This window comes from Phallusia mammillata, chromosome 5 (assembly GCF_965637545.1).
Source record: "Phallusia mammillata chromosome 5, kaPhaMamm4.hap1.1, whole genome shotgun sequence".
Classification (NCBI taxonomy): Eukaryota; Metazoa; Chordata; class Ascidiacea; order Phlebobranchia; family Ascidiidae; genus Phallusia; species Phallusia mammillata.
In genome coordinates this window covers 9,579,176-9,602,762 of record NC_137256.1, presented here as the reverse complement: position 1 = coordinate 9,602,762, position 23,587 = coordinate 9,579,176, and the positions used below count along the sequence as shown (strand labels likewise).

At 39.4% G+C, this 23,587-nt stretch overlaps 3 protein-coding genes and 1 non-coding gene across 4 annotated transcripts in view; 1 reads left to right on the top strand and 3 right to left on the bottom strand.

Moving 5' to 3' along the window:
* Nucleotides 1–52: 52 nt before the first annotated feature.
* LOC145229525 (uncharacterized) lies at nucleotides 53–9,576 on the bottom strand. Its single transcript, XM_080094882.1, has 17 exons — nucleotides 9,561–9,576; nucleotides 9,089–9,181; nucleotides 8,695–8,802; nucleotides 8,520–8,630; nucleotides 6,555–6,764; nucleotides 6,286–6,495; nucleotides 5,850–5,951; nucleotides 5,656–5,766; nucleotides 4,622–5,599; nucleotides 4,382–4,540; nucleotides 4,202–4,323; nucleotides 4,015–4,132; nucleotides 3,663–3,800; nucleotides 3,185–3,304; nucleotides 2,761–2,822; nucleotides 1,972–2,176; nucleotides 53–193 (listed from the first exon to the last, which is right to left on the bottom strand). The coding sequence occupies exons 1-17, from the start codon at nucleotides 9,574–9,576 to the stop codon at nucleotides 78–80; spliced, it is 2,979 nt and encodes a 992-aa protein (XP_079951008.1). The 3' UTR covers nucleotides 53–77.
* A 1,858-nt stretch (nucleotides 9,577–11,434) lies between these two features.
* LOC145229215 (uncharacterized) lies at nucleotides 11,435–17,527 on the bottom strand. The gene is made up of 6 exons (XM_080094513.1): nucleotides 17,258–17,527; nucleotides 15,144–15,257; nucleotides 14,223–14,315; nucleotides 13,695–13,802; nucleotides 13,526–13,630; nucleotides 11,435–12,783 (listed from the first exon to the last, which is right to left on the bottom strand). The coding sequence occupies exons 1-6, from the start codon at nucleotides 17,310–17,312 to the stop codon at nucleotides 11,663–11,665; spliced, it is 1,596 nt and encodes a 531-aa protein (XP_079950639.1). The 5' UTR covers nucleotides 17,313–17,527; the 3' UTR covers nucleotides 11,435–11,662.
* A 1,993-nt stretch (nucleotides 17,528–19,520) lies between these two features.
* Nucleotides 19,521–19,594, top strand: Trnan-guu (transfer RNA asparagine (anticodon GUU)). The gene has a single exon. It is a non-coding gene; the product is annotated as a tRNA-Asn (tRNA).
* Nucleotides 19,595–21,298: 1,704 nt separating this feature from the next.
* Nucleotides 21,299–23,587, bottom strand: part of LOC145230011 (uncharacterized) — a 64,912-nt gene continuing 62,623 nt past the window's right edge. The window contains exon 8 of the mRNA XM_080095362.1: nucleotides 21,299–23,094. Coding sequence (XP_079951488.1) covers nucleotides 22,670–23,094 — 425 coding nt within the window. The 3' untranslated portion in view covers nucleotides 21,299–22,669. The remainder of the gene's footprint in view (nucleotides 23,095–23,587) is intronic.

The following is a 23,587-nucleotide window of genomic DNA, read 5'->3' as shown; positions in this document are numbered from 1 at the left end:
CATTCAAAACAATTAAAGTTGAAGTCTACATGCAGACGTTAATTGATCTCTATCAAGTGGGATAAAATTTCAAAGCTTTATTTTTTCAATCCTTTTTTCTTCTCCGTTTCTTCTTCAGTTACCAAACTACCACATGGTGGGGCAGTGCGATAAGGATGATTGCAATTGTTGATGTTAGTGTCAAACACAGTACCTGCAAACAAAAGAAGCTTTTATACGATGCTGGTCCATAATTGCATATATTTTGTTAAGTATATTTGTTTAGTTTCGCCTGTGGCCGATTGGAATGTTTACAAAAACGGATAACCTACCAACATCATATCTCAGCAGCCCTACATATAGCTAAATTCCGATAGGTGACGCAAAGAGCACTAACACCCATACATAAAATACGGTAATATATATTTCTAAAATGCTGTTGCTTAGAGGGTAAAGTATTATTATTAAGAACAGAATCAAACCAACATTAAAAATTAGTTGCTATAACCTTAAATTCTTAAAAACTTAATCCCTAACCCAGGGGTGGGCAAACTACAGCCCGCGGGCCGCATGCGGCCCGGCAAAGGAGTTCATGCGGCCCGCCAAATGTTGTGAAATTTTAAAGAGAAAGTTTCCGAGCAACGCTGAATAGTATTATAACCACAGGCGTAGTTTTGAAAAATACCGGGGGTGTTTACGTGAATTGGTCTGCTGTTTCTGCCACGTTATCATGCAAATATTCACTTGAAACAATTTCTTCGTTCGATAAAAGTAAAAGCCATTCACGTTTTCAAATACAGCCCACTTTGTACTGTTGACGCCAAAACTTTGGTCACTTTGGATCAAGTTTAGGTCGTTGCAGTACATTGCAAACGGACATTAAACACGGGTTTAGAATCATTAACACAGACCACGACACTTAAGATGGATACTAAAAGCGGCTCGCTTTGTTTAATGTTGGCGCAAGGAATTTATTAACAAAAAAACGTGGTGCAGCCTATGTTGCAACAAATGCTATGTTTACAACAAATGCTTTATTTTTTTATTTAATTGTAGCGTTTCAACCAATGTTTGTGCTAACAAAGTGACAACAAACATATTTGCACATAGCTGAAAATATACTATGTTAATATTTTGAGCTAAATCAGGGGTACACAACCTGCGGCCGTACAGCCACATGCGGCCGCGTAGACGAGTTTGTGCGGCCGTGACCATGTATGTTAAAATACATGTACTGGCTGCCGTGACGTAACTAAAACTATTTTGCCAAATATTTTGATTTTCAAACTGCTAAAAACAGATTTCGTGAGACTGAAAAAAAGATTACCATCCTAAGAACCACATGCGCCAGGCTTTTTATCCGCTTATTGTCTGCAAACAATCCGAATAAACAGGCACCGCAATCGTCACAATACCGATTATGACGTCATAAACAGTTAGCTCCGTTCAGTTGAACTTATGCACCAAGTCAGAAATTATTAATATGAGCATTTTAAGCAACTTTGAATGGTATATACATGATATAAACCTAATTCTTTACACCAGTTATTAAAAACAAACAAGCAAGCAATTGGGGGGCCGTTGGTGAAATACAATGCGGTCCCATAAGATTAAGAACTTTTGAATGCGGCCCTTGCGCTGAAAAGTTTGCCTACCCCTGCCCTAACCCCACCCCTCTTTAGCTAGCTGCTAAATCCTTAATTCAGCTCTTTGCGCCACTTACCGGAATTTAGCTAAATGTGGGTCTGTCGTAAGGTACGGTGTTAGTAGCTCTACCCTCGAAAACACCCTGACTTCTTAGATTAAGAGTTTGAATCCCGGTCTATTGTTTTACTTGTATCAAAAAATCACAATTTTACAAGGGATCAAAATCACATGCATTTATTATCGGTCTGGAAAGCAACTGTTATGTAAGAATAACTAGATTTTAATAGTAGAAAAACTTCAATGAAAGATAATTCAATTTATCCAAAATTAAACAAAAAAACTAACCGGGTGCGCATTGCTTGTGCCACATTTCACCCTTGTTGCATTGATAGAACAGAGTACAATTTGCTGGGTCGGCCAATAGCACATTGGTTGCATTCTGAGGACATTCCGGCTCCAGCTGAATAGGCTTATCCGGGCACGGTTCGGTTTCGCTCATGCAATAACACTTGCTTACGCTCCCGTCCCAACAAGATTTCATTAGATTGCACTGTGAGCAAAAATGAAAAATAAAAATAAAATAAAAAAGTTTCACGCAATTGTTTCAATACTGTCTTTCTTAATCAATCAAGTTTTAACATTTCAAGCCCAAAGTGTTCAAGTCAAGCAGCGGGTGATGCGAGCTCAAGAACGTTTTTTTAAACTTGTTAAATACGTATTAATTATTTTTTCGGTTACGATGGACCCAATTAGTTTCTCAGGAAAATACCACTTTATTTATTTTTGCGCTAATTTTCACAGCGTATAGGGACAGGTGGCCATTAATTGTTCAGCAATTAAATAGATGATATACAGCAGCTTATACAGTTTTGGCATTAAACGAATCTCCCGCAGACAATAGAATGTAAAAAGAAAGATTCTTGCTTCTGATCAGTTCAATTTTAGATCGTTTCATTAAAAACAGGTAAAACGCATAAACCCTTTCTTTAAATTACAGTAATTCTTATATTTCGCCTTAAATAAACAGGCATCGTCAGTTTCTTATTCAAATAGAATGAGCAGAATATGAAAGGTTTTGTTTCTCAAGCTACGTGTGAACACAATACTGAGTTTGCGTTGTTTTTAATTACTTACATCATCTTCATTGGTGTAACCATTGGGTGGCGGTCCGGCGATTTTATCCGTGGGACAAAAGCCTGCGAAATTAAAAAAGCTTTTCAGCCAATGTTCTTACAAACTGAGCTCTAAAATTACACACATACACACGAAAAAGCTTTACTGAACATTCTGTATGAAAGTTATGACCAGTGGTGTGATTCAGCCGGTTCGCACCGGTTCTAACCGTCTCACGAAAATTTATGAGGTCAGTGAACCGGTTAGCATTACTGGTTACTGTCAATGGACTGTTTGTAACAGAACCGGCTGAAAAAATGACTTTGTGATAGAACCGGATGACAAAAAATTTGAATCCCATCACTGGTTATGACCATTTATACAACCAATTGGTATGCAATGACTACATCTTTATGAGAACAAACAAATGCAAACAACAGCAAACCTAAGGTCATTTCCTCTTCAAGAAAGTCGAGCATTTCATCAGGTGACGACGGTTTGTCGGTGAGGAATATTGTTCCACCAGTGGCACTTGCGAGAGTGTAGTACAAAGTCTCCGGTGCGTCTGCATTGCACAGTCAAGTAATACGTAAGCGAAAAGTTATAAGTGTACATCGCAGCGCCTTGGTATTTTCATTTCCTAATCCTGGGATTTGTAGTGTTTAAGCTGTCGACCTTACAAGTACATTTTAAGTTGTTTTTAGCTCGGCCGTGTATAGGAACGAACGAACGAGCGATTTAATGCATTGTTGTTAGACACCAATGTTCGTGCATTGTTGTTTTACTATCTTATTCATTTACGGTACTACTTGAAGAGCTGTATGCCGCTGTTGTTTCACCTTGTCGCAATACTATTTAGGCACAAAGACATTTTCTTTTCCTGGTAGAATACATGTGGGGAACACGCAAAACTTAGATTTTACCTGATTTTGTGCTCCGTTTTTTTCTAGAGCTGGTTGTATCGTCGACCACGTGGTTTATACAATACTCTGGGTTAGTGGACTCACATGGATCTGCGCATGTTCCGCAACATCCAGTCAGCAGTGGTATGAAGGTGCATCCTAAAACACATTTAGTTAGTTTGCAACAAACTGGCATTCCTAAGGCAGTTCTGTACTATTAATTTCTAGTCGTCGGCTGTACTGATTCATGCCAGGGCAGTTTGTTTGTAACAAAAATCGATTAGGCTCATGAAAACTTTGTTTCGGTAGAAACCAAGACCTATTCCTCAAAGGGTCGAATGACAGACGAACTAGATAGGCTCATAATGTTCACCTTTCTTTTCAAACATTTCTTCCGTATCTGGCTTAAGATAAAAATCTTTGGCTGTCGCGTCACTGTAAAAATACATTTTGCACGATCCGGCATCATCAGGTATTGCACTAACAGCGTTCTAAAAAGACAACAAAAAAGTTTTAAAATGACGATTAAGTTCTCTAACAATTCAGATTTTTAGATTTACCCGAAGTCCAGTAAATGCGTACTCAGGGCAATCTCCCCCTCCATGCGCATACAAGTCTCCTATGGCATCAATAATGACGTCGACATCTGTCGTTGGACCAACGACCGGCCCATTCTCTGAAACTAGAAACGCAATCTTACCAAGTTATTTTTACCAATGTAGTTAAAGCGTAAGCCTTACGTGGGTCATTAAATGATGTCATTAGCCAACCACCAGTAGGGGGCGTTTCGCAATCACTGTAACCTCCATTGACACAGTTTGTTATCCATTCCTTAACAGCTACAATTTCGTAGCTCATAGACCCGGTGTCGTCCACAACAAAACCGATATACGACAGTTCTATACAAGTCACAAGCAAAAGAACAATTTAATAATCTCACTGGCATTTTAATAGTTTAAACTTTAAAGTATAAAGCTTACTTTGCGTCTCGGTTGTTGTTGTAGTGACTACATTCGCTGTTGTGGTTGTGTCTAGAGGTGCTCCATCTACAGTGGTTGCTCCTGGGGTTCCTGCACCGACAGTAGTTGCACCTGGGGGTCCTACATCCACAGTGGTTGCTCCTGGAGATCCTCCACCGACAGTAGTTGCACCTGGGGGTCCTCCATCTACAGTGGTTGCTCCTGGAAATCCTTCACCCACCGTAGTTGCTCCTGTAGGTCCTACACCAACAGTTGTTGCTCCTGGGGGTCCTACACCGACAGTTGTTGCACCTGGGGGCCCTCCACCTTTAGTGGTGGTACCTGGAGGTCCTCCACCGACAGTTGTTGCACCTGGGGGCCCTCCACCTTTAGTGGTGGTACCTGGGGGTCCTCCACCGACAGTTGTTGAGCCTGGGGGCCCTACAGCCGCAGTGGTTGCTCCTGGAGATCCTACACCGACAGTAGTTGCACCTGGGGGCCCTCCACCATTAGTGGTGGCACCCGGGGGTCCTCCAGCGACAGTTGTTGCTCCTGGGAGTCCTCCACCCACCGTAGTTGCTTCTGGAGGTCCTCCAGCGACAGTTGTCGCTCCCGGGGGCCCTCCACCTTTAGTGGTTGTACCTGGAGGTCCTCCGCCGAGAGTTGTTGCACCTGGGGGCCCTCCACCTTTAGTGGTGGTACCTGGGGGTCCTACACCGACAGTAGTTGCTCCTGGGGGTCCTACATCCACAGTAGTTGCTCCTGGGGGTCCTCCACCGACAGTAGTTGCTCCTGGGGCTCCTACAGCTACAGTTGTTGCTCCTGGAGGTCCTCCACCGACAGTTGTTGCTCCGGGGGGGGCTCCACCGACAGTTGTAGGTCCTTCAGTGGTTGTAGTTGTTCCGGGGGTGCACTCAGGTGATTCACTTTCGTAGTCACATGCCTGCGCAATCGGATTGAAAACCAAACCCTCCAAGCAAGTTTGTTCTCCCAAGATACCTGGAAGCAAATAAAGCATTTTGTATAGGACGTCAAACCACTCATCAAAGTCTTACCATTTGCGCAGTAATAGTAGGAATCGCATGTCCCCGGTATTCGAATTAGGGGTGGTGGCGGATCAATTGGTGTACCATCATCATTTGTGCAGTAGCCAGAAAGAACTGGATCTGAAATTACCGTTTTTCGTGTAAATCTATCTGCCTGTTGTGACAATCAAAGGCGCAATTAATGAGTAGTTTTGTTTACTTACCAACGGGGCTGCAAGGACCTGTAACTTGTATAGGGAAGTTACACACTTTAAGCACCGGATCAAAAACCAAACCTTCGGCACATTGTACGATGCTCAACACACCTAAACAAAATGTTTGATAGACAACAATTCTTTTTTTTAGAACAGTGCTTTGCACCAACAAGCCCATGCCGTATTTATTGGCCTGAGAACCCGTTACGTACTGTCCCAAGCTGTACACTTCTTTAACTACAAATCCGTGTTGAATTTAAAGGGGGAAAAAGGTAAACAACAAAATACAATAAATGTCAATCAGAAGTTTGCTTTCGTTGTTTTTAGACAAAAAAAAATACTTTTTACATTTACAAACCCCTTGCAACGGGGCCCATTCAAGATTCCACAAACTTCATGTTGGAAAATCATTGTTTTTATGCAGAGAAATCCACAAAATGTTTACCGTTTGCACATTGGTAATAAGCGCTGCAATCATCTTCCTTGGGAAAAGGATCGTTTGAAATGGGATTCCCATCTTCATCAGTACATCCAGGAACTGTAACAGGAACTTCAGTTGTGACAACCGTTGTTTTAAGGGTCGATGTCGACACAGATGAGTCTGGCGTGCTCAGGCTTGTTGGAGAAGCGCTTGGGGGTTCCGTCACAACACCACCTATTAAGTCCAAAGTCTAAAATAATACCTAGACGTTTAGCGTTGCAGGGGATGTTTACCATTTGCCGACGTGGTTACGGCTGCGGAAGTGACTGTCGTTAAAGGGGTTGGTGTTATTGAAGGGGTTGGCGTTGTTGAAGGGGTTGGCGTTGTTGAAGGGGTTGATGTTGTTGAAGGCGTACATTCCGGTGAATTAAAATCCCAATCGCAACCCTGTGAACCAGGATTGAAAACAAGTCCGCTCGGACAAGTGTCTTCGGTTAGTATGCCTGTAGAAAAGAAGTAAAGTGGGGATTGCGTTAAAACAAAATTATTAATGTTTTCCAAAAAAGTTCTTTAAAAGTAAAAATAATGTAAACTATAAACCAACAATTTTAATATGCTACTACAGTGCATGACAAAGTCTGTTGGGTGCTCAGGGACCTTGTCGGGACTAAGTCATTTCACGACTTTGGTGCCCAATACTAGGATAACTTTTGACCAGTGTTTCATACCGGAACGGAACGGAACGTTATACAGGAACGAAATAAATAATTTTTGGCTAAAATACCGGAACGAAATACCGAAATAAAAAATATTCAAAATACCGGAACGGAACGAATTACCGTTATTTTTTATTCCGGTATTTCGTTCCGGACATTTGACATGAAACAATTGCTGAAAATTTCGCGCCGTTAAGCTGTAATAAAAATTAAAGCTCCTACACTTTACATCCATTTGACCATCGTTAGCAAACGTTATGTGACGTAACAACTACCGACAATAATTGTTGTATGTTGCAACTTTCTTTCTTTTTTTGCTTAATAGTAACGACCACGAAGAAATGTTCTTTTGTTAAGACCGAAAAATACCGTTATAAATTTATTTCGGTCAGACCGGAACGAAATGAAAATATCGGTCCAGAACGAAAAAGCGAAATAAATAATTTTCTCAGAACGAATAACGTTATTTGGTTTCGTGCCGTTCTGGTATGAAACACTGCTTTTGACTATAGAGCAGTGGTTCTTAACCTGGGGTTCGCGGACCCCCGAGGGGTCCGTGAGTTGGTTTCAGGGGGTGCACAGAGGGAAATATGTTAAGTATCATTAACAAACAAAAGCATATTTTTAAGTTTCTCAACCGTTTTTACAATTCTGCATACGAGTACACGCTGTTTATTACACCTTAATTATGCCAAATCAATTACTAAAAGGGGTGTCCGTGACTACAAAAAGGTTAAGAACCACTGCTATAGAGGGTAGGTGCATGGTGAACAAAACGAAACTCAAATCCGAAATTATTGTAGTACTTTTATTCATCATATTAACCACGCAATAAAAACAGAAAAATCCAACTTAATGGCGGTTATTTAAATACCGAGACATCAGCGAAAACTTTTCAGTGGAATATTTTTGGTGGCTTCCCCTTCCCCGTTGATGCTTACCGTGTATGCCTAATAGTTGATCAGGGCTGCCACTTTAGATATTTTATAGCTAGATGTAGATAGTTTTGGTTAAGGCTAGATGTAAAATTCGGGATCTAGAATAGAGATGATGGCTATAAAATCTATACAGTTTTTTAACGTTTGTAAATACCATAGGAACAGTACAAGCCTACAAATGTTCAACCCCGATAACCACAAAAGCTTCAACGTTATAATGTTATAACTGTAACAGCAAAAATATAGTAATGAAAAGGAAGAAGTAAGCTTCTTTAGCATCTAATATAGATCAATTTATATTAAAAACCTTCATATGCGTTGTTGTTTGGCTAATATGTTACAATAAATTGGATTATTTTATGTTTAGATATATTTTTAGATGTTTTGTTTTTCAATCTAGATGATTCTAGAAATATATTTTTTGAGGTCCAAGCCCTGTACTTGATCCAGTTCTGCATGTAAGGCACGCTATAGGCAATGTTCATACCACATTGGCACAACATTTTTCAGTTTAGTTTAGTTTTTTTCAGTTTACAACAATAAAACTTTTTTTAAGTATAAAATTATTAATTTTTGCAGCAGTAATATAAATTTGTTCGCTTACCATTCTGGCAAGAGTAATAAGTATCACAAGTCCCCGGTTTTCGAGTAGCTAGAGGCGGTGGATCAATCGGACTACCATCGTCATTTCTGCAGTAGCCAGAAAGACTTGGATCTAAAAAATTAGGTTTTGTGAACAATTGATAAGATTTCTATGCACAGTAATACGACCAACTTACCAACACCGGCTATATATTCACAACCAGTTACTTGAATTGCCCAGTTGCAGCCGCCCACTAAGGGATCAAATGCAAGGCCTTCACCACACTGAAGGGTGACTAAATTACCTGAAAACATAAGATGACATACAGGAGTGTTTAACAACCTTTTTTGGACAAATTCCTCTCTTTAAAAACATTTTTAATCCTCCCTAGTTTACTATAATTTGGGGTTTATCATCTTTACAGGTTATATTCGAAAAGCTTAAATGTATATTTACAAACCACATGTCAAAATTAAAATAAATTTCTCCCCTCAAGTTTTAAAATTCCTCCCTTGTGAGGAATTACTTCCAAGTTGGAAACCACTGACATAAAACATCTAGTTAAAGAAACACAAAACTTGTGCATTTACCATTTGAACACTGATAGTACGTTTCGCATTCCCCGTCTTTTCCAAACGGATTGTTTGAAACCGGATTTCCATTTCCATCAACGCATTCTGGGTCTGTAAAATGGAATCATTTTTTTTTGTGATGAGTAAAGTCTAGAATGAAAGTTAACTCTACAACTATCGAATTGTAACCAGTTTAACAACATATTATGGCGTAACAATATGTTAATCAAATTTAAGAATCACATTGATTCACTTAAAAGCTAACACGTCCGCTTATTCTTGTACATTATATATAAAGTGCACTATAAAATCACAATACACTTGTGTATTTAACAAAACGAACTATAGGGCTATGTTTTACCAAAGCTGGCTACCTGTACAGAAGCTTTGCTGACAGAAAAGAGCCAACACTAATACAGAAAGAGCCTTCATATTTTGCACCAAGGGTAAAACCACACCGAATACTCATTTGTCGCTCCCTGGGTCCTACTTATATGGTCCGACATTTTAAGCAAACAGAACGTGCCCAGACTTAATTTTGGGACCTAGGGTAAAGAGACTTGAGTCTCGCAAGTAACAACAAAAAAAGATTGTGTTTGCGGTTTTATTTTTTTGCACACACGGCCGTATATCTTATTTAATTAAAAGCGCTCCCAATAAACGCCAACATACAATACAATCACGGCTTTAGTGGATCATTTACCTTTTCGTGGGATGTGGGGACTTTGGAAACGACCAGTTCTTGGAATTAGAAATTATCCAATGTTTGTTGTAGGCTTGGTTCCATTAAATGATGCACCGCAATGTGTACACACATAAGTGCAAGGTATTCCAGTGACTAAAGCAGTAAAAATGTGATAGCCCTATAAACAGGGTTGCCATACCGTCCTTATTTCTAAGATTTGTCCTTATTTTGAAGGGCTGTGTCTTAGAAAAGTTCATTGTCCTTATTTCTAAGAAATGTCCTTATTTTTGACTGTAGTCCTTATTTTGTCTTATTTTCAACAATTACTATAGTCAAATACCTTCTACATAGATAGTGAAACTAGACCCGGCCTGTTATGAGATGCACTAAGTATTTTCTATGAACAACGAGTTGCTGGAACAGATTGTTTCTAGCCCAAATATTGCAAATGATATGTCATGGCTCGTATAAATGCAAAGATTTGTTCAAAAACGTTTGTTTCGTTTCGCATAAAAAATTAATTTTTCGGTTGTCCTTATTTTTGGTTTCAAGTCGATGGGAACCCTGCCTATAAACCAGGGGTGTGCAACCTGCGGCCCGCGGGCCAAATGCGGCCCGTTGATAAAGTTCGTGCGGCCCGCGGAGACGCTGGAATTTTCTAATTTACTGGCAAAAGAGTCCAATTATCATATATTTTTGAGCTCATTAGTGCGCCCGGTGGTATTTCTATGCGACCTGGCAATAATGTGACTATAAATAAATGCGACTTTTACTTGTTACCTCAATATAAGCATATTTGGTATGAAACAAATTAAAATCAGCTTGGGGTGCGGCCCGCGATCTGATCATGGTAATTGTATTTGGCCCCACGGTGAAAAAGGTTGCACACCCCTGCTATAAACAATTGGAACCCACATTTAACCACATTCTTTATGTCACAGTGCGACAGTTTTATTGCGTCACACGCCACTATGACTTCATAGAGCACTTCTGAATAGTTTGCCTTTCTTAGCAGGCAATCTTGCAGCGGTACTGTTGTTTACTTATCAACTCTTTTCTCTTGAGCAAGCCCCCTGCCTACGTGACCGACAATCTCTAAATTTAATCCTAATTTGTTTACACCTTTTCAGCGTTGTTAGCCTGTGGTGCCATTTGTAGCGTTCCTCAAACTATGTGTGTTTAATTTAATGACATTTGTTAGCAGTTTTGAAACATTTTAGGCCTGCGGCACACCAACAAGTTGCAACGTTGCAGGCTAAAAATACAAACAAATGTTAAAGGAAATTCTACATTATAATTTTTAACTCTGGCGGGGTAAAATTATTTATTGCAGGTCTAGCCAGTTATTTTACAATTTTGTTTCTATCAGGGGCTGTAATTTTAAAGCCATTGCGTAATAACAAACAATGTGACATTTTAAATTGCGTTACTTGAATATAAATACGAAACAAATTAATCTTTTACGTGGTTTCATTTTATTCTTATTTTGGGCCTTTGTCGGTGTGTTAGAAACAGGTTTAAAAATATTGTGTACAATTGGTACCTTGTAAGAAAACGTCTTTCTTAGGCTTAAAAGGACTTTCGAAAATTATACAATTTATAGAATTCCAACATGTAGAGTAATTGCAAATCTTTGATACACAATATTATACAAAACAACGATTTAAGTGCAAGTTCAACTACAAGTGCGAAGTTACGTTTAGCAAATTACATTACTATACTACTAACAGGGTTGCCATACCGTACTTATTTCTAAGAGATGCTCTCATTTTAATAAAAAATCCCTTAGAAAAAGTTTATTTTCAACACACTGAACAACCGTTTGTTTGATATTTGACAAGACATTTAAAACATGTTCTCCGTCGTCCATAGTTTTAGTCCCTAATTGATGGCAACCTTGATATTAATTAGCAGTTAATTAGAACAGACATTGAGACAATAAGGGGAAACATTTTAAGCAAATTGAGTTCTTTATTTGCAGACGAAGTGGTCTGATCCTCTATGTGTTCCGTTACAATGTCCTGAGCTGGTTCATCTTTTGTTGTTGTTTTAACTGGTGCTTCTACATTTTCTGTAGTCGGTGCTTGCTTAGAGGTAGACTGGAGCTTATCTGCTGGCAAAATCGTTTCAGGCGCTATAGTACTATGCGTTTGAATGGTACTGGTTAGAACACTACTTGTTGATGTGCCCAAAGACCCCAATGCTGTTGTCGACTGGGATTGCCTAATTTCCGTTGTACTGGATGGTGCTACTTCTTGAGTCGTATACTGTACCTTATCTGTTGGTAAAATAGTTTCGAGCCCTTCTGTACTTTCTGTTTGAATGGTCTTGGTTATAACGCTACAAGGTGTTGTTGTTACCAAAGGTACAATGTTACTTGATGTGGTCGACTTGGGCTGCACAATTACTGTTGTCGCGGGGTTTAGGTTTTCAGTTAATGAAGTAAGACCTACAGTTGTGGTTACCATTGGGTCAACACTCTTTGATGTAGGGGATTGGGTGGCCGTGTTTTGGGTTGTAAGATGCTGACTTGTTGAAATACTAGTCGATTGGGAATTTTCGTCTGTAGTTGGACCAATTTCTGTCGCAGTAATTTCGGGGCCGACATTTTCTTTTGTTGTGAACTGGGTATGTGTAACCCCACTTGTAGTAGTTATAGGTTGCAGAGTTGTAGTTGTACTTGTACCTATACTTTCTTCTGTAGATAAATCCTGAACCTTCGTGGTGGTATAGTGTACATTTGAGGAAGTTTGTGGACCAAAACCATTAGTGGTAGTGAACAGTGAAGTATCTTTAGTAATGGGTGTTGTAGTCGACGTAGATTGGCTAACAACAGAAGTGCTTGATGTCGTAACAGATCGAGAGGTGGTGGACTGTTTGCCATTGCTCGCAGTAGTGACATTTGCCAATGCGGTCGTAGATAAGGTTGTCCCGGTAACGCACTCTGGCGAATCAATTTCGTAGTCGCATTCCTGCTTATCTGTGTTGAAAACCAAACCAGGTGGACATATTTGCTCTCCCATTGTGCCTGATAAAATAAATCAGAGTTTAATGAAAGATTTTTTGCGATACTGACCCAGCAAACAGTTTCGTCGCAAAGTTGCTCGTACAATTTGTAGATCGAATCGGTAAAAATCAAGTTATCACTGAAATAATATAACGGCTTCACATTCTACAAACCTATTTTTTATTGTATTATCGTCTGTCTATTTTGACAGTTCACTGCGCTACAAAATACACAGAATGATTTAAATGCGCTGGACGATATTGTTGTTATTTTGGTGTATACATTAGCTATAAATAATCAAACCGATGTCTACGAATCCGTTTAGACTAACAGGTAAACATTTGCAAGCGATAAACTTTAGCGGCGGTATTTGCAATAACCGAAATGGGTTGAAGCAAAGGTAGTTTGGCAATTTTAAAAAGAAATCATGGCAAAATAAATCAAATGCGTTGCACATGTGCAACAGGCCACTGGACTAGATTTATTGACGTATCCATCGTTATTCTGTACGAATCGAAACCGAAACAAAGAAAAACACTAATACAAGTGTTCCCCATTAGCTGGGCACCTAAATCCCATTCTCAGGGCACAGAATAAATAAGCTGCATTTAATGTCGCTTAAAGTAGCCTCAGCAGTGTAATTAACTTATTTGTGTGTCCAAATTCGAAGCAACAAGCTTTAGGTTTGAAAGTGTCTGTATTGTAAACAAATACGAGTTTTGATCTTTCTAACTTAACACAAACGCAATTAAGTTAGACGTACCGTTTTCACAATAATAATAAGTATCGCACGTTCCAGGTTTGGGTGTTGGAGGTGGATTAATGGGGGTGCTATCGTTGTTGATGCAATAGCCGGAAAGACTTGGATCTGTAATAGATTTAATTACCACAGACAACAAGTTCGAAATGCTCTATTTACGAAATTAACTCACCTACACCGTCCAGATATTCACATCCCGGTATTTGGATTGGAAAGTTACACACTTTCTGTATTGGGTCAAAAGCTAAACCATCCGGGCACTGCAGAGTAAACAGGTATCCTACAGAACAAGACCTTTGTGACATTAGTTTTTTCCGAAATCAATTTTATTTTTACATCGTTTATTTCATTTTAATTTATCTATTTGTACTTTTAGACTATTTTTGGTAATAATATAATTTCAGAAAGATATTAGGACATTTAGCTTTAATTTGCTTGCAACTTAGGTACACAATCGTCTTATTCAAAAATATTCAATTCAAATTTTATCACAGATTTTATTTTGTTACTGTACTGTTAATGTGCTGCTTCAGCAAAATTTTCATGCGTAGCTATAGGATTAATGACATTTATGTTTTTTTTGTAAATTGAAACCTGTCCCCACAAGGTCGATTAAGTCTGATCCACCAGGCTCGGAATTTGGTGGTTTCCATTTCGAGAATTAATCACCAGACTCGTTTGATTAATTACGTCTATTTACCGTAGACACACACGAAGTAGCTTTCACAACTTGCTTCGTTTTTAAACGGTCCTCTTGAAATAGGATTTCCATGTCCATCAAAGCACCTTGGATCTGCACATAAGTTTTGTTCGTTCACAAAGTGCAACCGCATTGCTATTGAATTTGGTACCGGGGTTGGCTAACAGAAGGACCTCGGTCTAGTGCTGGAGTGAGACAGGTTCTGGCTCCTTTTCCAATACAAAATCATAACTAGATTGGCTTTCATTTGTATTACAAGAGAGGGACGAAATGCTATAGCATACGGGGCAATTTCAGCTACATACAAACACTAAAAGTTTATGCCTAAAAGTCCATTTCAGCTATATTTACGCCTCTAGATTCTTTTGGGCCCTTGTAGCGCGCACTGGCTGCTGCACCCTTGTCGGGTATATTGGTCGGTAAAGGATATATACAGGCCACGTAGTAACAATACTGTTTAGGTTAAACGTAAGGGAGGTTTCCGTAGTTTATCAGCACTTCTGGGTGAAGCACCTTGGCAAGTAAATGTCGCTTAGTTAATGCGCGTCATGATGAGCATCTGTTATTTGTTATGAATAGCTGATCCGCACAGCTTTGTAAGCGGGCCCGGCGTTGAGGGCTAAATCCGAATGATTTTTTTCAAAGATCTTGATTAGGCCCAAAGTTACACTGATCTATGTAAAATTTTGTCACAATTTTGTCTGAGGTTCAAGCCACATATAGGGTACCGAATCAAGACCGTTTTATTAAAAAAAGAAAACTGAACTCGAACAGGAAAAATTAGGCCCAACTAACTCTGCAGGGTCACAAAAGAAAGTCAGACTTTGAACTTTGAAGCGAGAAAATGTTCGCCAACCCTTTGTTTAATAACATAAAAATAAATCAACATACACGCTGCACTTTACTTAACCACGTAAGCACCTTTAGTAACATCTGGCTTCGGAGGTTTAGCAGGATCCGTGGATAAATCCGCTAAACTATCAGTGATGACGTTGGGTTCCGTTGTGAGAGCAGCAGCGGTGAATATCGTCGAATCTGCGCAAATGGATTTATTTGGATTTAATGGATTGATTCAAATTAGGCTTCGTTTGTTTCGATTGGTTTTAAGTTACAGTAATTTTCTTTCTGTCGCCATTCATTCAGCAAGAATGGTGAGAATATTATCGAGATCTTTTAGATGTGGATCCTTAATATTGGAGTAAATTTTGTGCACAGAAGACATTTTTCTAATGCGCTAAGTGTGTACAAACAATACGCCACATAGAAAGAACTTTATTGATATTTTAGAACAAAATGATTAAAATCTACATCCACTAGCCGGCCAAGCTAAAAAACTGTATTGTGACAAATGGATTGCTTAACACTAAATGAATCATTAATCAGGTTTACATTCGACATCCGTAGCTTCATTGGCAAGTTTTTTAAATCTTCCAATGACTTGACAAGATATTGTTGAATTTTATCATTTAGATCTGCAGTATAAGTCTAAAAAATGCATAATACTTTTTTTTAATTCTAAAGCGTGTCTGTCCGAATATTCGTTCTTATAAATTTCGGGTTCTCAACTGTTTTTTTCCCGTTTATCCCTCGGGGCCTTTTAAAGATAGAACTTGCAAAATTCTCCAAAAAAACTACTTATGCACTCTTAGTATGTTTTGCTCGGATATATTATCATAAAAGCATGTGACATTGACACCCCGATGTATGTACAAAACTGATAAATTCTTCACAAAACTTTCACTGTATTTATACCTGTTACAAGACCTTGAACGATAACCAGCAAAATTGCCGATAAAATCTTCATGGCTGTAACTTCTATAGAGGACGCGGCCCACTGATAACTTTGTTGTCTCACGACTGAGCGTCTATTCGCGTGGTACAAATATTCGTAAGCGTTTCCCAGATACGCGAAAAAGTTTGCTCTAAAAGTCAAGATTCCTTTGCTCACCGAAGGCTAATGAGACCAAGTTTTTTCCAGGCGTCTGCTTTGTCATAACAGGTCTGAAGACTTTAACGTTTAACTGGTCAAAATGCGTTGAGGCAAACTCAAGACTATGCGTTTTGTTGACATAGCTGCTTGATGTCATGTGCCCGTGATATGTTGATAACGAGGGAGAACGCGTTAAAAAAGTTAGTAGTCAAAAATGCGATTCATATTGAACGACAAAGAAAAAAATATTTGTTTTTAACCGACGCCAAAAAGTGTTACGTGTAATATTTTGTATTCACATCAGGGCAAATTCGCAATAAAACATGTTTAGGCTACTGCAAACTGGCGACAAGCGAACAACCCTTAGCCCAAGTTATAATTAAAAGTTGGGAACTTTTATAATGCATGTGATGTTTAAACAATATGCACTAAAAATAGAAGAACGCAATAAAAACTAGTAAAATTGTCAGCTGTGTGCACAAAAGTTGTAGCCTAAACAAATCGTATGCTCACAAAAATAAAAACTTTCTTTATTAAAAAAACGAAAATTCATTTCCCAACTTTGAGAGTTATATGAGATATCTCTACTCGTTAAAGAAGTTGCAACCGAATGCACAGAGATGTAAAAAAATGTAACACATTACAAATACATAAACCATGGACTAATTATACTTTTATACGACTCATAGTTAAACCCATACTACCACGAAAACTTGGAACAAGGTATACTTTGGTTGTAAACAAACGAACAGAAAGGTCCACTTCACCAAAGTTGTTACCGTTATTTATTAAGGTAAATTAGGCCACAACTGCAGCTACATAAATAATAAACATTAATATAACTGCAATTTTTAACAACACGTCGCTTATTTATTTTCCGTAAATAAAGTCTAACCAAAAAACACAATTTTCTGGCAGTTATGCGTGTATAGTGTTCCTGAGTTTAGCCTCATTAAATCTAAAAATCTTTCAATTAAATATATGCTGCAGACGGTGCTTACTGTTTCGACCTATAAGGTCTCTCTCTCATAAAAAAAAACGAAAATTACAATTTAGGACGTATTTTAAGACATCGTTACGATGTTAAGTCTTATTATAAATGTACCTGAATAGAAAGTTAATCCCAAAACCAACAGGAGTTGAAGAGATACATTTTTCATACCTCTGTTTCGCTGTTTGTGATTCCTGATGAAAGGGCACAGTTTTCCAAGCTGGAACCATTTTTATGTGCGTATCGGCATAGGCGCCGAGTTTTACAAAACTGCAAGGTGGCGGACGTAAATTGTGACGTCACTTTTTGTGATGTCACTAATGCGTGCAACCAAACGAGCTCCAACTCAAAGCACAATAAACTTTTAATAGAATGCAACGTTTGTCAAATTTCTTTAAAAGAATAAAAATTTTAAACTAATGTTCATTTGAAACACATTGCTTTAACGTTATTATTGGTTTAGCAACGTTCAGAAAAGGTTTCGTCAAGTTGTTGCTCTTGTATCATCTAAAAGAACGATTTATTACAGTACAATCGCATTGTACACAAATACACAATACTGGCCATACATTCACTGCCAACAATTGTGTGTTTGACGTCATAACGCTCGTACCAAAACAGGTTGCAGTTTTGTTGCTTTTATGCCAGCATGCTTCTTTAAAAGCAAAATTGTTTCCAAATTTCTTCAGATTTTACGATACTATACCGCTACAAAGAAATTAAAATATCCACGGTGGCCGCCACCGTGCTTTACAAACCCAAGGTGGCGGCGCCACCCCGCCACCGCTTACTCGGCGCCTATGCGCATCGGTCTTTGTTGACTTTCATACAATACCTAGATTCCTACAAAGACGGAATTTCCCTCGCGAAAAGTTATATAGTAGTTAAAGTTTAAGCCCAGAATAGTTTACCTGTGTTGCAATGTACTAATAAAAGACGAAAATAGACTCAGAAAAATTGTATGAGTCAATATTTGTGTATAAAACGTCACGCCGTTTCGACATTTTTGTTTTTTAAACAAAAGGGATTCCCTGGACCAATATGCTCTTTTGGAATTATGGTACATGCTTCTATTGCGCATTTGCATCTGATTGCTGGGCGCATCCATGGATTAAATTTCACAATTCGAAAGCAATCAAATCAAAGAACTACTATTAGGAAATACAAAATATTTCAAAAGGCGAGCATTTTCTTAAAATGTGTTCTGGGAGTCCTAAAGTTTGTCAACTGTCTGGAAAAACAACAACACACAGATATGTTCCAGGGACAAACTGAGAATGACTTTTTCTCAACAACGCAATCAAGGCTAGGCTATTCTTTCTGTAAGTATTATGTTTTCATGTTCACTAAATAACACCAATATATTTCATCTTAACTAACAGAACAACTGACTACACCTGGCGCACACCTTGCTTAAAAGCAGCTGCACTAACAAACAGAGCTAGAAAATCTGCTAAAGCCTTCAACGCAAGCAATCAATTCGAAAAAGGCGTGGAATTTAATTAAAACGCAAATAAAAGCGCCGAGCTATTTTATGTACAGGTGCCGGGAATATCGTCCTCATGGCATTGCTATTGACGCAACAATGACTTTGTGACGTCAAATCCATTGTTGTGCAATTACTTATTGCCCCTTGGTTTATTAATGTATTTTTGCTGGGCTGGCCTTGTGAGATAATCTACGTTAGTATCTACCTTTATTTGCCAACTTGTGTTAACTACATCGACGACCTTTTTTGACCTGCACCAGAAACTTCAATTGTTGGTAAGCATTTATGTGTTTTTATGCTTAACAGGTAACTAGTTTGTAGGATGATAAATTCAAGTTGAACCTGAATGACTGGTGCTGTGTATTGCATTGTAGCAACCCGGTTTGCTTGCATGCATAATGTTAGATTATGCCGTAACCATTGTAGGGGGTAAGCTATGACGTCTGTATGTATATCGTCACAGAAAACGGTTTGTAGCACACATTATTCAACTTGGTCCAATAAAAAAAAATGTTTTGGTGCAACGCAATATCTTGGTTATGGCAATTGACTCACTGGTTTTGATAAAAAATCTACACCTATTTGCTTTAAGCTTACTTAACTTTTTTTTCATTTGGATGGTACTGTGATTAATTTGGTATTGTTTTGGTATTGTTTATTAAAGACAGAAACATTAAAGACGCCAAGGGAAAATTAAAGACGCGCATCGTTTAATTATCTTTTTGTACAATTGTTAGATAACAATTAGGTTGATTATACCAAAAAACGCGATGATTTCATTGGGGTTTACTGTTAAAAATATTGTCCAGTCGCTGAGTTGAACGCATTTGGCAAGCACAACAGTTTGTGAAACAATATAGAAGTCGATTTAGCAAAGCTAGGCGTGTCGTCTCTGTGGCGCAATCGGTTAGCGCGTTCGGCTGTTAACCGAAAGGTTGGTGGTTCGAGCCCACCCAGGGACGCCTTATTTTTTTTCGAAATGTTTTATCGTAGTTCGTTTTTGAAGGTACTTTTTGTGCTGAGAAAAATGGCCTTGAATGTGCCATAACTTAGGTTCTTGCATTTGATTATTGTGTTTCAAGCAGCTTTACAACTGCATATTGTTATTTTTGTATGCTTTACTGGGCCCCCAAGACATTTTCAATGGGCCACAGAGCCATTTGAACAGATTCTAATTATTTGTTCAACTGTAGATATTATGCGCTTTGTTTTGAAAAACGTAATATTTGCAAAGAATTCCGAATCTTGTAGCCAAACTTGAGGAGCATGTATCTCATTAAAATAAATTGCTAGAAACCATTTCGCCTGTTTTTCAGTTATTTTTTTGTTTGTGCCCAAATTTACAGCACATGGTGGGCCACGAATCGCTATTCAATTGACATTTGGGCCACAGACCAAAAAAGTTTGGGAACCCCTGGGCTAGACATTCCTTAGTTCTGTAGTTTTAAAATGTTCCCTCGGCCGTCGTTGCTGCCTGCATATAAATTGCCTATATTTTGCTCATAGACAAAACACCTATATCACTTAAATTATGCTGGTGCGGTGCAATGTCGGTTATTCCGAAGTTTGAAAGATTCTTAGTGCGTAATTAGGTAGAAACGACACGTTTTACCGAAGAACCCTATAAAGTTCTTTGGTTTTACGCTTTAAAGTTTCTGGTTGCAAAAGTTTCGATTTCGGTTTCGGCCGAATCGCATCAAATATTTATTCCAAGCCGACTCTTCGTAAGACCGCTAAATCGGCCGAATAAATACTTCAAAGCGAAACTTCACTAGGCTGCGTTACTATTTCTTTGCTTAAAAGTTGAAAAAATAAATCTGCAATATCTTGGCAGGTGCACGCATTTCAACACAAGTACAATCTGAAGCTGTGCAAAAGCATAGATGCTACGTAGAGGTTTTGGGGTACATACGCGTGCTATAAGAATACATTTCCGCTAGATGTTGATATTGCGCCGAAAAAATTATTTAATCTCGACCCTTTCCAGGCGCACTCGAGGGTTCGTAAGGTATTGAACATTTTGCAGCACAATGTAGCACACTCGAATATCGTCCATTCCAACAAAAATAAAAAATAAAAGTTTACTCAAAAATGGAAATAACATTTTTAATCTCCTACGAATAAGCATTTTGCCTTATTTTTTAGCTCTTGTAATAAAAAGCGATGGATTTGCCACAAACAACGGAAAGAAACACACCATAAAGTTTTAGCCCCAGGGCCACGTAAGCCTCAACAAAAATTGCGCACGTTTAAAACAATAGTTGTGCAAACACCGTTGCCACATCCTTCCGACCTTTGCCTTGTCGAAGATTACACAGTGCCTACTTTAAAACAACATTACACAAGAGTTGATATTTACCCGCTTGCGAAACTTTGCCCCGGCCACAGTGCGTTGCCTTTATTCAACAGACTGCAACATTTTCCGTTAGCAGCCTGTAGATGGCGCTGCTAAGCAGGTATTTTAATTTTCTGGTTGGGAAAGGTTGACTTGCTAAAATGTGAGCTTAGCTTTTGAAACCAAAATTGCTGTAGGGTTTATTCGAAACCTCTTACTCTTTATAATCACATATCAGATTTATTACCTAATCTTCTTCTACCTCAAAAAAAGCTGTTCTGCAATTTGACCTGTTTTGCATCGAATCTTATTACTGCAGCAGATCAATATGTTCAATGAAACATTTTTTTATTTTTTCAAATTTCATGTTACGAAGCAAGTAACAAAAAAAAAACAATAAAAAGGGGGGATTTTTGCGTTGAAAATTCGCCTTACACGGCAAAAAGGTCTTGAAGTAACAGTGAAATGAAACTTTTTCGCACCCTGACCACAGGCGAAAAGCAGTGAATGAAAACGTCTGTGGTACATTTGGACCAAGGTGCCTGGAAAGTCAGGCTTCATAACGTCGCTATGCGAGCTTTGGGGGTTGGGGAAAAAAGGGGGGTTCAAAAAACGTATTTTGATAAATTCAAAAACAAAATGAATGGCGATCTCGCCGGAACACTGACAACATAATAAAACTGCAAAAATAAAAACAACATCACTTCCACTTTTGTTTCAAGCAGTAAAAAATCTGTCGAATGACCACGTTAGATGGTTTGCCTCTATTCGTTTGCGCTGTATAAATGTGATTCGTTTGGTCGAGCGATTTTACTGCTCACGTGACAAACCATGCAACGTTGCCTAGGCGACATACGGTCGGCAAAACACAAAAACTTTCGGGGTTTCGTTCTAACACAGGCAGTTTGAATGATAATTCTCTAATGCTCGGTGCATGAACGGCCGTCGTAACACAAATTAAGCCGGGCACCATTCGCCACAAGTTCTAAGCAAGGCACTCCAAAGGAGCACAAGCGACCAATTACAAAGTCACTTGCAAGGCAAGATTCATAGCAACACAATAAAACAGGTTTTCTGTCGTTTTCAACGTATCGTCGCAAGGCACCCGTCGACTGGGCGCGACATTAATTACACAGACACACGCTTAGAACACATTGTAACAATCGCCTTCGCATTTTACACCTTTCTTACCAATACATTGGCATTTTCCGACGGGTCAAAGTTAAGAAAGAACAAAAACTTGGGAGAAAAATCAAAAAACGAACACCTTAACGTTCTGGCAATAAGAGAACAATCGTAAACAGGCAACTTTTTACGTCGTTTCGTTGCCGTTCGTTTAGCAGCCTGGAAGGTTTACTTTCGACTTGCTACTAGCAGAGGTACTAGGGTTACTCCTGAGGGAAGGGGCGTGCACAAAAATAGCGGGACCCCAGTGGCGCCGAGTATTTGGGCGCTTCGGTTTAGAGTGCAAACAAAAAAATAACAACTTATCATCGCAGGTTGCAGGGGAAAGAGAAAAATACAAAGAGCACCAGCATACTGAAACAGTAAAACACAGCGGGATGTCTTTGTTGAAACCCTGGAATAACAAATATATGTTCGTTCTTGGCAAACGCACCAACGTCCACTTGCTCGGGCTGCGGTCAGTTGTCAAGTCCTGATCGGACTTATGAAGATCTAGTCAACGACTGGGCCAGCGCAGTCAGAATGAAGCACTTCTCAACCGCATGTAGTCCAGGCGGAAGGGAAGGCAACGGCACATAGGTCGTGATTGTGCACCGGCCGAGTACGCCCGTTTTCGTCGGTCTCCGCCACTGCATGTAGCCGTCCTTGAGATGATTTCTCGCCAGACAGCAAGCAATTGGGAATCGCGTTCGGGGGATGAACACATGGACGAGGGGTTGGCCGATTCGTCGCTCCATGGCTCAAGCTCGCATTTGTAGTTGTCTACGAGTTTGGTGCTGGCGACCACTTCGGGTACAGGGGGCAGTCGACGACGGCGAGGACGCTGTTGAAAACTTTGCGTCGTGATCAAGTTTTCGAGACTGTACTCGTGAAGTCGGTCGTGAAGGGGTAGTTTGTCCTCGATGAGGTCGGTTTTGGTGGCCACGGACACGATAGGGATTCCTGCACAAAGAAAAACAGAAACTGATTAGTTGATTGCTGACCCAGCTGAACTGTTATTCAACGTTAGCTCGCTATTCACGATGTTATTGTGCGGTTGGGCTGCGTTATCGGCCTGCGACTCGTCTTACAGTGTTCTACAACGGGTGAATAAGTTCTGCGATGGGGAAAGAAAAAGGCAGCATATGGGGAACGGCGTATCAGGTTGCAGCGCCTGCTAGAGCGCGGCATTCGCCCTAACCGGTCCCCCTCACACGGTTCGCCGGCTCCTTCCTAACTCTCTTGCCTTCTCCGCGCCCGATCAGGCTTGTCGGCCTCATTTATCATGCTACAAGTGCAGGGTAAACAAGTCATTCGTGACATCGGGCTTGGGGCCAAATCGCCTCGCTTTTTTGCACAGCGGCCGGCAGGCGTTAAAGATAAACCAGTTCAAGGCAACAACAGCGGCGACTAAAGCAGATCGTATCGGAGCGTTTAGCTTGATCGCGCAGGGAAA

Excerpts from the sequence above, each read along its gene's own strand:
- LOC145229215 (XM_080094513.1), bottom strand. The coding sequence starts at position 17,312 with ATGAAAAATGTATCTCTTCAACTCCTGTTGGTTTTGGGATTAACTTTC. Across the intron at positions 15,258-17,257 it reads GGGATTAACTTTCTATTCAG|ATTCGACGATATTCACCGCT; the intron begins GTACATTTATAA and ends CCATTTGCGCAG. Across the intron at positions 13,803-14,222 it reads CTACTTCGTGTGTGTCTACG|GATACCTGTTTACTCTGCAG; the intron begins GTAAATAGACGT and ends CTTGTTCTGTAG.
- LOC145229525 (XM_080094882.1), bottom strand. Across the intron at positions 5,767-5,849 it reads AGGTCCTTGCAGCCCCGTTG|ATCCAGTTCTTTCTGGCTAC; the intron begins GTAAGTAAACAA and ends CGGTAATTTCAG. Across the intron at positions 2,823-3,184 it reads TGAAGAGGAAATGACCTTAG|GCTTTTGTCCCACGGATAAA; the intron begins GTTTGCTGTTGT and ends TTAATTTCGCAG.